The sequence below is a fragment of the Poromitra crassiceps genome (assembly GCF_964638095.1).
Source record: "Poromitra crassiceps genome assembly, chromosome: 4".
NCBI lineage: Eukaryota > Metazoa > Chordata > Actinopteri > Beryciformes > Melamphaidae > Poromitra > Poromitra crassiceps.
This window is the reverse complement of record NC_139626.1, coordinates 23,339,412-23,353,023: the sequence shown is the minus strand read 5'-3', so window position 1 is coordinate 23,353,023 and position 13,612 is coordinate 23,339,412. Positions and strand designations below refer to the sequence as shown.

Here is a 13,612-nt window from a genome sequence, read left to right as displayed (position 1 = left end):
TTAGATTAAGTGGTTTAAGAGGAGAGAGTGTGTTTGTGTCTGTGTTCGCCTCTGAATGAGAACTATCACACTTCCATCTGAATGCCTAAAGCCCTTATTAAGCCCAATTAGAGGGACCTAATATTAATGATCATGTTTTCTCTGTCTTGTACTGATAAAGCTCTTCCTCTGTCCGAGTGTTACATGTATGCAAAGTTTTTCTCCTTCTTCTGATTCGCCACCCATTTCCCCCCCAATTGTATTTGGCCAATTTCCCCCTGCTGCCCCGGTCGCTGCTCCACCCCCTCTGCCCATCTGGGGAGAGCTGTAGACTAGCACCATGCTTCCTCCGACACATGAACAGCTGCCAGCCGCTTCTTTTCACCTGACAGCGGGGAGCTTCACCGGCAGGACGTAGCACGTGGTGGGAGGATCACGCTATTCCCACCAGTTCCCTTCCGCCGACCAAATGGGTGAATGTGAAATATATATGTCAAAGAGCTTTGCGTATTCGATAATAGACTATATAAAATGTTCTATAAATACAGTCCATTTAGCATTTAGCAAGGAGGCTAATTATGTTTTTCCGCAGAAAGACGTGCACCAGGAGCCATATTCAGGTTGGACAGTCAGTCAAATAGCTCTCGCTCACCTCTGTTGAGGCCTTTGTTATAGTCTCTCTAACGCTGGAGCTCCTTGACCACCATTGCGTCACGTTACCATCAGAGTCAGTTGACGTCCCTGCTCCACAAAGCACGTTGACTTTTGAATGGACTCACCTCACCTGAAAACAAGCAATTCAACTTCATTCCAATGGGGAGAACGCGCATGTCAGCCATCGAGAATTGAACCTCGGTGATTTTGTAGCTTGGACACAGCCATCTAATATTTTTTTTTATTGTTTATTTAGACAGGACAATGCACATTAATAAAACAGTTAAACACGTACAGAATCATCCATATGTGACAACGGTAAAAGTGCCGGGGTTAGCTGAAGCTAATTTTCACCCGCAGTCCTCGGAACTTAAACAACTAAAAACTACAGGATAAATACAGAATACGGGAATAAAAAACAATATAATAAAAATGCACAAGGGGTAACAAAGAACATACACAAGTGATAACAATACATACACAGAATAAAAGCAATACACACAAACAGATAAGATAATAAAATGATAAAAAAATAAAATGTCCAAGAGAAGGCTATTAACTATGGGTGCACTGTTGTGTCGTTTTGAGCCCTTCCTTGATTTTGACTTTAAAAGTAGGGTAGGTGGGGCATTCCACTCCATTCAAGATAATTGTATCTCACGGTGAATTTCCGTTAATCATAATCGTGAATATTGTCACATAAGAATGAATATTGTCCTGGCTTGAGTGACTCCCATCCTGAGTGACTTGAAAACGCTGTCTAACTTAGCTCACTGACAAGTCACAGTCCTATTGACTTCCTGTTTTATTTTGAATTGCCATTTGCCACAAGCCGCCGCCGTCTTTCCAGTCAATCGTCGTCAACATGGCTGAAGCCGGCTTGGCTTTCCCGCTGTATCCTCCAGCTAAACAAATTAAATGTGGAAATATGGCTTAGAAAATAAGGAATGACAGAAAGATGAAGTTTCCCACCTGCCGAAGGAGGTGTCTGTCCTGGGGGCCAACACCTCCAATATTAGTTTCTTATCAAAATGTAAGGTAAAGTGATTCCAGTATGTTTTAGTGCCATATTAAGAGTTTTAAGCATATTTTGACGATTATTGCGATAATATCGTTAATCGCAATTATTTTTGACAGGATAATCGTGACATGAAATGTTCATATTGTCCCACGCCTAGTCTGATGGCTGTAGTGGAGCAGGGCCGTAAACTTTGCAACTGCAGCGGCTAATCTGTGTGTGACAGAAAATATGTTTTGCTGGGGAATATTTGACTTACAACCAGATTTAGCTATCTAATATGCCAGAGAGTAGAGTTGCAAAACAAGTGTTTAACTGGGATAAAGCACATAAGTATCCATGGTGTAATGATATTAATGATGTGTTCAGGGAAGCTGATCAGCAATTTATTTTCAGAAACAGTTTACGCTGTAGTGTTCGCTATATTAAACATAGGCTATTTCTTGATTATAAAGAAAAATGGGCCAATGACATCTGGCTCAAACCAAAACTTAGAACATATGTTCAAATTAAAAATATGTTCACTCCAGAACCCTATGTTACTTTACCCCTGGATAGATCCAGAAGATCTTTATGTGCCCAGTTGAGAACGGGTACCCTCCCTTTGGCTATTGAGGTTGGCAGGTTCAATTCTATTGCTGAGGAGGAGAGACTTTGTACTGTATGTGAATTAGGTGTTGTGGAAGATGAATTTCATTTTTTGTTTCATTGTACGCTATATGAGGAACCAAGATGATCTCTATTTCAGTTAATGCAAAATAAGAAACCGGAACTATTTTGGTCAGGAGATGATGCGAAGTTGGAATGGTTGTTCAGAGATGAAGTCTTCAGTTTGGCCAGGTTTATTGGGAGGGCTTGGAAACTCAGAATGGAGAAGCTGTTCATCTGAATATATAACTCTGTCTTGTTTATGTTTGAGCATGTTGTAGCTTGTTTGTTGATTTGTTTGTATTGTTGAACTTGAATGATTTGTGTCTTGTAAGCCCAGACGGGCTGGGCACCTTGAATATGGTGCATGACACAGAAATAAAAATATCTATCTATCTATCTATCTTTAGCTAGTAAAGCATTTTTTTGCTCGTATAAGGTTTAGAATTTATTACGTTTGACAAATTCTAGCGAAACACTGTACTGAGTGATTCTTGCTTCAGTTGCTTGATCATTTATACATCATCCATCAGTTCCAACTTCCATGCTGCAAACTAACTGTCGGAGTTTGAGTTTATATACAAAAATAAAGCTAATTAATTTCTTCAAACTCAGGAAAAAAAGAGGCAGCCTGAGCCTGACACACTTAAGCGTCTGGCATACTCTTCGTGCACATGCTGGAGGCGGGGCTCCGCGGAGGGCGCACGCACTCTGCGCGGGCCAAAACAGAACATAGTCAGTGCGCAGCTCGCTCCTCCCACCCCCCTCCTCCTGTGGAAGCTCCAGGGGAAAATGGCGGCGATTAGTGCCAGGCAGTCTGAATGAAATTGAATGTAACGTTCCCAATTCTATGTATTAAATTCTAAAAAACGACCCTCAACAGTTGGGAAGGCTAAGCCACACAACTAGTTTGTTATAATCGAATGTCATGCTTCGAAGGCGACTTTACGACGATGAGGACGGTGAGGACTCAATCACAGCAGATATTCGCTGATAGCCTACCACGGAGATCTCACAGGCACAGGCAGCAAAACCCGATGCGCTGATAGAAAAATCTCCATGGACGCGCCGCGCGGCCCGCGCCGCGCTCAGGCCTCGCCCCCCAACACGCTCCGCGCGATGACGTCAAAATCGCCGCGCGACCTATGCGCTTGGCTGGGCGCGAAGACTATGCCAAAGGCTTTACCCGCCTCAGAAACAGACATAAGTATTGTGTACTTCAAAAACATTGTGTTTTGTGTGCGTCGGTGTCATGCTTTTTGGTCAGGGAGTCGGACAGACCGGTCAGTTATCGTCCACAGCAAGTGTGGAGATGCAGCAGAAGGGCTGGGTTCTGCTGCCCTTCCCAACCCTCCCCCCTGTCCCCCCACCCCGGTGCCGATGTTCCTCCCGTTAACCTAACAGCAGTTGGCAGATCCCTGAAGAATAGCTGTCGGCTGTGTGGCGTAGCTCACCGCGGCGCTGCCAGCTCCCTCTCCCCACCAGTGGGGCTCATCAGGAAAACACACGCGGCAAACACCTGCACCGGCAACTCGCTCACCTCACATTTGGTCCCATACAAATGGCTACGACAGCAGGTTGATGTCAGATAAGGGTCTGTTTGTTTCATACGCCAGTCTGTACGGAGAGCCGCCGTGGCCCGAAGAGGCTCATTTGTTAAATGTTCTTGTGCGTAGAGATGTTTGCACATGGGGCCGAATCCAACCCCAAGTCGGACTTTAGGCTATAAAAATAGTTCGCTTTATCTCCACTTCAGTGTTTTCATCCTCACATTTCGTGCTATAGGCTATGGATTCGAAACTGCTAAAACTACTCATGTCTAACCTCACTACTACGCAAGCTGTGTGTCAAAGAACATTTTCATCAATGAGCCTCATGTAGTGCAGTTTGGATATATGATATGATATGTGTGCTTCTGTTCAGAAAGGTATATTTAACCCACTGCGTGAGGTGATGCTTCAAAACCAATAGTCCTCTCTTCAATCTCGTACTTGACCCACATTTCACTTATTCCCTCAACATACCGGTATGTCTATTTGCATGACAGTGATATGGTCTCTATTGCATGACAGTGATGACTGTCGGGCCACTCATTGAGAGTCGGTTATGTGTGCCGACTCCTCCGTCTTGCCTAGGACAGAGATTCTCAAATGTTTTTCAGCCAAGGACCCCTTACAAGATAGAAAATATAGCGGGGACCCCCTCATTCTGATTTGTGATTTTGGGCTAAGCTTAATTGTTTCCACGGTAACGTGCTCGCCTTTTAATTTGATAGGTTTGTTATTAGAATGTAATCCATTAACCATTTTAGATTTAAAGCATAAACTATTTTCGTTGAACTATGAAGATTTTGCAAAAAAAATAAATATATATATATTTTTTTTATTACATTACATTTACATTACGTCATTTAGCAGAGGCTTTTGTTTGGTCCAAAGCGACTTACAATATCACAATTTGTCAACAGTCCAGAAAACCACTATGCAACACAATCAATGACAGCCAAGATATTTTGATAGACTAGCACCATCTAGGAAGTAGTTTGAGAAGGAATAAGTAACATGTAGCATTTTTTTTTTTTTTTTTTTTTTTTTTATACCTGAAAACTTTTTCGCGGACCCCCATTTGAGAACCACTGGCCTAGGAGACCCAGAGTGCAGCTGAAAGTGTAGCCTAGTAATCATCCCCTATTCAATCCTGCTGCCTAGAATAGGGCATTGACAGTGTGCGATGTGCTTACTGAACTCCTCTCATCCAAGTTAAGCACTGTATTAAAGTCATATTCCTGGTATTACTCTCCATTACTATTATCTTGCGCTCCGCCATTCTTTCTCTTCCTCTCTGTCATACACAATCACACACGCTCTCTCTCTCACCCACGCTCATTGAGACTTCCCATGCTCTAGTAGCTGAGCCCCATCACTCGGGCGGGTGGAGCGGCTTGCAGAGATGTAAGGTCTTGTTGGACTTCTATGACCTGCTGGCAGACGTGAGAGGATTTTCTCTCATCTGTCTCTAAGGACCAGCCTGACTGGTTGATGAGAGGGGCCTGGCTCTCCACTCTGCCTGTCCCCCCTAGACAAGCCTCTTGACTGGAATACCCTCGCCTCCTCTGTCCCTGGGCGTAGGGCTGGGCGATAATTCAATATGATCATTTATCGTCTTTCGGTGGAATCATACCGTGTCTGATATGAAGATATTTTAATCTCGTGAGTGACACACATTTCTGCTGTCTAAATTCTTGATTTGATGACAAGTGAATTTTACATTAAAACTCGAGGTACTACAAATCGAGGTACGGTAGTTGAATATATTTTATTGTTTTGTTCGACATCACACCTAACATTACCATTTGGTTCATTGAGATGAACATTCATTTGATTATTTAACATGATTTTGAATACATGAACCATATCGTGATATATATTGAGAAAAAGTGATTATCGTGACATTGGTTTCAACCATATCGTCCAGCCCTAGCGTACAGTCTTTTAGGACCGTATACGGAGCATCGAGAACCCCCGCCTCTCTTTCAAATGTGCATTTCCTCCCTTTAGTTTCTCCACAACCCCCTCATCACTTCATCACCATCTTCTCCTCGCACTGTAATGACATGTTGTACCCAGCGTGGATTAGCACAGGTTATTATTGAGCCCATAGTGTAGAATTACAATCAGACCAGTGTTTAGATGAGGCTGCTTATAATTGTGGGGAGGGTGTGTAGCCGCTGCGCCGGCTAAGTGGATGGCTCTGACTGCAATCTGGTTCTGTGAATCTGCAGGCTTATGTAAGAGGTTACGTATGCTAATGAGTCCCTGGCAAACGACGCTACTGTTTAGTTTTTAGTTTTTTTGCCCAGGTTCCAGAAAATCAAAGAATTAGCACGCCACACTCTGGTCCACTTCCTCATCCCGCTCCTCTTCCTCTGATGCTTTTTCTCTCCCTCACTGCTTCCTAATTGACATCAGTTTACTCTTGGGTTATGCAAATGCGGCTTTAAGAAGAATCAGAGCCGTCAGTCAAATCCCCGCGTGACTCGTGGATCGTGTTGGCTCCGGTGTTACGCTGCGCCACCGTCGCCTTGACGTGTGCTTGATGGTTTCATTTAGCCGCCGTCCGCCCCGGGTGTCGTTTCCTGCTCATTTCGTAGTCGCACCCCTTGCCCAATGAGATTCTCCTCCCCGATGCTCCGAGCTGCCGTTAGTTTGATATGTGACGCGGTTGCGTTGGCAGTCGTCACACGGGGGCAGTTTCTCTTCTTTTCTTTCATTAAACGCCACGCTTTACTCCTCTATCAGAGCTGTTTGCTTTAGGCTGCTCTCTCCTCTCTCAGCACCTGCCGTGGAGTCTTAACGCGCCGAATCAGCTGGAACCGTGACCCAGTTCCAGACAAACACACCCATGCAGCAGTTGTTGGCTTCGCCTGCTTTTCTGGCTCCTCTTAATGATGGTTTTATTGAGCCCACCCGGCTGGTTGTATGGTGACTGGACTGCTCTGTCATGGCCGCGCACAGATTAACCCCCCCCCCCCTTTTGTTTGTGTTGTTGTTTTTTCTCCCTGTAGGTTCCTTTTGTATGTCGGCATGGAACCACTGAACTCATGTCACTGGCTCTTTGTTGCAGCGCTCCCTCTCGCAGCTGCCGGCCTGCATTCTGGTAGATTCGCCGGGCTTTGCCGGATTGTTCCGGGGGATCGCGGATCAAAAATGCGCCCACATGCGTGTGCGGACATGTGGCGCGCCTGTGTGCACACATTCATAACAAAACAACACAAGGCTGAAATGACACGGGCTGCAGAAGGCACTTCCTAGAAGTGCTGAGGTGTTGGGCCTAGACTGAGTGATACTGGAGCAGACCAATGATGCCAGGTCAGGTCACATGTTCTGTCTGACCCTACCAGTGTTGGGGGTAACTCATTACAAAAGTAACATACATGTAATATATTACTTTTAGCAGTAACTGAGTAATTTAATTTATTACCAGTAGGATTTCAGTAATATTATACCAGTTACTTTGTGAAGTAACACCAGTTACTAATTGAGTTACTTGCATCAAAGCACATAACCAGTATTTAAATAAAGATACAATCATTTCCTAATCAAATTGTGTGCTTTTATACATATAACCACTATAGATGACAATAACAAAGGAAAAGGATAACATTTAGAATTTTGGACGGTTTACACTGACTTCAAGAAGGTTGAAATTCTTTTTCGGGGATGCTTCTGGGGCGGCGATGTCATTCTGCTGCTGCTGTTGTTTTGGTGAAAGTAATGCAAAAGTAGTGTAATAAGTGACGAGTTACTCTGCACAGACAGTAATACTGTAAAGTAACTTATTACTTTCAAATGAAAGTAACTCGTAATATGTAGTATATTACATTTTGAAAGTAACTTGCCCAACATTGGACCCTACACACTGAACATCTGATACAGAGTGATATACTGTATACGACCAAGATGTGTGTGTACTGTACATGTATATGCAGCATGTAGTCAGAGAGCTATCTGCTTTCACTTCTGTGCTTTCAGTGTTCTGTGCTGTGGTGTTCAGGGCTGCAGCACCTGTTATGTAACAATAGCCAAAGGAAATGAGATGAGTGGTTTGGAGATTGTGCTATGTGAGTCATACCAAAATGTATGCCACCATCAGTACTAGTTGCCCGTAATCTCAGAGGACACTCTGAGAGATTTTTCACTGCATGAAAAATGTATAATTTAGTATCCCTGTTTGTTTACTCAGTAGAGCTCATCGAGTCCATTGAAAACGACTGAAATGTGGGTTTCTGCTCCTACAGGAGGATATGAGCCGCTGCTGAGAAGCTTAGTGCTCAGGGTTAAAGTGCAAAGGTCACGGGATCAACTTTTCGACCCTTTCTTTATTTCACCCCCTGCTTTATATCTCAGCATGGCTTCCTTCTTTGAACAAAACATTGGGTTTATTTCAGGATTTCTGCTCTAGTGTGTAGTAGCACACTAGCTCTCTCATTGTATGTCACATCAAGGTTCAATATTATATTCTTATACAGTAGGTATTTGTTCAAGAGGACCACCATGGAAATAAGTCCTGGACTTTATTGTATTTATCCTCGATTGTTTTTGAACCACGTATATGCTGTACACTGTTATCTACAATCCAATAAACGAAAATTATTTTTTTCTGAAATTTCCCACCATCCCCAAAACAAAAACTATAATTAATTATTAATTAATCGCAGTAAAAAAAATGGTGTGCTTTGCAAAAGTAAAGTTTTGAACATGCACAGTTAATCACTCAGCATGTTGACACTGAAGCTTGCAACGCGCATCATGCAACCCCCCTGGAGTGCATTTCACTTGATATGCAGGATCGAACAATATGGATGTGTTGTCGGAGTCGGGCCAATAAAAAATAATGTTGGTCCAATAAATTTGTCCAATAAATATGTCAGCCACAGCCGTCCCTGAGCAGACCTGGATGAGAACGTTTTGCATCACATTCCAGCTCTCAAATCATCTTCTCCAAAAGAAAAGAAAGAAAAAAGACTGCACCGACCCCCCCGGACGTGAACATTCGCTCACAGGAAAGAGATGCTGAAATCTGCTGTGCGATAGTAAACATGATCTAACGTTACCTTAACTTAAAGCTAAATGGTAAAAAAAAAAGCATTGCTGTGTGCCAACGAATGTGGTTATTAAATATAATCAGGCTTTGTGTCTGGTGGCGGCCGACGCGGGTTCGAATCCGACCCGAGGTCCTTTGCCGCATTGTTTCCCCTCTCTCTCTCCCCACCTTTCATGTCTGCCTACTGTCCTATCCCCCCCCCCCCCCCCAACATAATCAGCTTTTGTGGTGGCAGGTGGCAACAGGAGAAAATGGTTGATTCACTTTATGCACCATCAGCAGCATGCTGGGAAGGCCTCAGTACCTACAGTACAGCGAGGGTCTTTTTTAATTATGCCGTCATTCACCTCACCTCTGGGAACCTCTGTTGAAGGGGCCCCACATGCCTTCTCTCAGCATGATACACACACACACACACACACACACACGCAGATATACACACTCACACACACGCACACGCAGATACACACACACACACGCAGATGCACACAAGCACACACACTCTCTCTCACACACACACACACACACACACACACACACACACACACACCTGGCTAATTTCTCCCCACAGGTGTTCCCTCAACACAAAAACCCTGTGTCACCACGGCCACCTGTCACACTGTCAATCCTGCTGTCCCCAGGCCTTATAGATTATGTGTTTGTGCGTGTTCGAGTCCTTGTGCGTGTTCGAGTCCTTGTGCGTGTTCGAGTCCTTGTGTGTTCGAGTCATCGTGTGTATGTATGTGTGTATTTGAGTCATTGTGTGTGTTCGAGTCATCGTGTGTATGTGTGTGTATTGAGTCATTGTGTGTGTTCGTGGGATTGTGTGTATTTGAGTCATTGTGTGTGTCCGAGTCACGTTTCTCAAAGACAAGTGTGGGTTATGGCTGCTTTGGCAGCAACATGCTGTTCAGCACTCACACTGATGAGAGAAAGAGTGTCAGCGGTGCCCCCCCCCCCCCCCCCCCCCCATATGTGATTGTGGTTGCAGCCAGGTCGACCTTGACATGCTGAGGGAGCTTTCACAATGGATTGGAGATGTTGACTGTTGAGTCAGTGGCAGTAGAGAGAATAGCCCACCTTGTGGAGATACTAAAAGAAAATGGAGGTCACACATGCCATTACAATTTCTTTTTACGGAGTTCTGACATGGACAGAGTGGACAAGAAAAATGTCTCGTGCGGTACTGAGCTCTGAGTAGGTCCCCCGGTCCCCCCCCCCCCCCCCCCTCTTCTTTTAATCTAGTATTATGTGAATCCAAACAGTGTTGAGATGCAGTACTGTATGTTATTTATTTGCTATAAATAGCTTTAAAGGTTGGGTTGATTCCTTTTTGATGTGGTGTTTAGATGGTTATTTTTAGTAATCCAGGAGAAGATGGAATGTATGGTTTGGTTGCCTTGTATTTTCCACCACCACCAACAAAAGCACAATTGAAACTCATGCTAAAGGAATTTGTCACAACACATTTTTGATCATCCTAAATTAGCACAAGTTGCACAACATACAGTGTTGCTTGTGATTTGAATCTGACTTATGAAATGGGCTTCGTTGGCGCCTCCTACAGTATGCATTTACCATCAGCAGCAGCTACATTTATTTAAAAAATGTTTCATTACCAGCTGTGACAGCGGGGCTGGCATTGTTTTCACCTTGTGAGCCTTTGTGTGTGTGTGTGTGTGTGTGTGTGTGTGTGTGTGTGTGTGTGTGTGTGTGTCCGTGTCATCATGGCAAAACGTGGTCCTGGAGACACCTACAGTATTGTAGCGGGAACTACCTTAGAAGCTGTTTTGAGTACTACTTTGCCAGGTGTTTCAGCATGTCCTGTGGACAGGTTTTGCGAAGGCGATCCGAATCGATAGCGTCAAAACCGTGCAAGATGCAGTCACGAAACCTTACGGTGTGTAGTTGACATTAAAATGAAGGCCGAGTTCGAAAATGGGCGTGATCCGAGCGAGCCCCCCAAACACCCCCCCCCACCTCCCCCTGTATATACTTTACACCCTGCCTGCTCTGACCCATATTTGTTGTAAATCACGGACATTGTCGGTGGTGGAATCCCATTGCAAGATGCTCTCTAGTTAAAATGGTATTCGATTGTGATCAAATGTCTCTGCAGTGGTTGTTGATGCTACAGCCTCCGCGTGGTGCTAGGCCCCTCCATGAAGGCGTCGGCCTGTGTGGGCGGGTGGTCCTCCGGAGGTGTGATGCCGCCGCTGCTGCACATGGCAGTGGGCAGTGGCACACAATTAGCGCCACAAGGGGGCCACGCACTTTATTGCCTTTGTCTTCACTCCTGCTAATATCCCTCCTCCTCTCATCCTCCCCTCTCGTCTCCCTCCAGCCATCTATAACTACGACGCCCGGGGAGAGGAGGAGCTGTCGCTGCAGATCGGAGACACCGTGCACATACTAGAGACATATGAAGGTGAGAACTGCCTTACCGATGACGTGCCTGATCAAAGTTGACACGCCAATGTCATACATTATTTCCCCCGTCATCTCAAGTCCCTCTTGTGCTTCATCAAAGTTCTGTACATCTTTTCAATAAGATCACATAATGCCAATAATGACATAAGATATTGTGCTTGTGTAGGCGGCTGCAATCCCACCCCAACTTAATTTCTTTCTGATATGCCACCAGGCTCGCTTCTAAGTTAGCTGCTGGATTTAAAAGTCGCCTCGCATTTCAGTATGCAAGACACATGCCATGTAATGGCAATATTCTCCTCAGCGTTCCTGTCACTCCCCCACTGTAATGTATCCAATAAAGCAGAAACGCCATCAAAAATAACCTTATGAAAAGTAAACTTTTGCACGGGGGTTCGTTGAGTTTCTTGTGTTTGTATTCCGCTTGTGTACCGTGCGTCGGAAAGGGAGCTTACAACGATTTGACATATTCCATTCTGTTGTAGGCTGGTACAGAGGGCACAGGCTGAGAAGAAGATCCAAAAAGGTGAGTGGTTATTAAACAAAGCTTCTCTGCACTCACACTCCTGATTTAGAGGTGATTCATTCTTTTCCTTTATCTATAATTATATTTAAAATGTGAGTTTTTCAGCTCATGTGACATGCTGAACTAAAAACACTCTGTTCAGGATAACGTTTGCTTGTGATCTCTTCTTCCTCCAGGGAATATTTCCTGTTTGTTATATCCAACTGAAAGAGGCCACAGTCGAGGGCAACGGGTCAGTACTTCTCCAATTACCTCTTGGAATGATCTTTGTGATTGTACGTATGACGTCTAGTCTGCACCATACTTTAGTTGCATATTCAAAAGCAGAACAGAAGCAAGGCCAGCACTCTCAGTGTCCTTTGTGTAATTTTAATCAATCTGGGTCATAGTGCAAAGTAACAACGTCCGCGTTTCAGCAAGTCGCCTTCATCAGCGTTGTGACCTCGTTGACAACGCTGATGATAAAGGCAACTTGCTGAAACGCGGACGTCGTTTGTACTCTGACCCAGACTGTTTGAAATTACGAAAAGGACATTGAGAGTGATGGCTTTTCTTCTGTTCTGTTAAGTTTTCGTTGACCTTGCACCTAAGTTCAGTTTTGGCTCGAGTTGTGCTCGTACTCGGTAATTTTGGGCATATTCAAAATACTATACTATATATACTATTTAAGATGATGTAAAACAGCACTCCCTTCAGGCGCAAAGATCATTTCTGACTCTATATCAAAACGAAGAACAAAACCTGCAAGCAGCAAGGGGAAAAAAAGAATAAATATAAGTAGAGCTAATGGACATGATGTTATCTCTTCCCTATTTGCTGTGTTTGGCAACTCTGTTCTCTGTAAATATATTTTCAGAACAGAATACAGAAGACAAAACAAAGCTACACCAAATCAAAGTCCTCAATTCATAATTTCTCAGCAATTGGTCGGGTAAACATAACAGCTTATTAGTAGCATCCTGCCAGTACATTGCAACAACACAACACAACACGACACAACACAATGCTAGCTGGGTTAGCTCAAAATAAAATGGAAACACACAACAAGCCATCTAGACTTTGCCTTTATTTGGCTCAGCCCTGCACAGCTCCACATTACCTGGTTCTGAGTAATGGAATTGAGGCATTAGATCTAGTTATAACTAATTAGTACTAGTTTCCCAAATAGTCCAGATTGGAGAAAAATATCTTGGCATCTATTTTAATTCCTTTGGTCTGTGTCAGATTCCTTCCTGTTTGAATAGCAATAGCAATGTTTATTCTTGTTTTTGACCTTGCTCTATCGAAGGCAATGTTGGAGGATTTCTCAGCCTTATGACTGGCTGCTCCTTGGCACTACACACACACATTGTTGGGGAGGTGGAGCCCTGACGGTTCAAAGGCGTGGGAGGGGCTCCAGCTACGGGAGGAGCTTTGCGGCCCACAACAAATAAACATTGAGAGGAAAATGGACAACTACAAACAAAATAGGGAATGAATAGATCAGACGTTCATCCCTCCACCACATCTTTTGACCTGCAGAGAAGCTTTAAGGTTGGAAATCTTACATAGACTGCCTTTATGGTTGTCTGAGTCTGAAGTTTTGCATTTGCTATGATGTGGCATGCATGTTTGTCCTTTACCTGACTCGTTTTGATCCGTCTCCTTCAATTTCACTTGCGTGACACACAACTAAAGAGTAAAATTCAACTGCAAAGTCATTGAATTCGACTGAGAACCATGAGGAGCTGACTTTTTATGCCTCCGTCTCCGCC

General features: G+C 44.1%; 1 protein-coding gene across 1 annotated transcript in view; it reads left to right on the top strand.

The window, feature by feature from the left end:
- dock1 (dedicator of cytokinesis 1) overlaps window positions 1-13,612 on the top strand; it is a 292,156-nt gene that overhangs the window by 17,812 nt on the left and 260,732 nt on the right. The window contains exons 2-4 of the mRNA XM_083635505.1: window positions 11,247-11,330; window positions 11,818-11,858; window positions 12,035-12,090. Coding sequence (XP_083491631.1) covers window positions 11,247-11,330; window positions 11,818-11,858; window positions 12,035-12,090 — 181 coding nt within the window. The remainder of the gene's footprint in view (window positions 1-11,246; window positions 11,331-11,817; window positions 11,859-12,034; window positions 12,091-13,612) is intronic.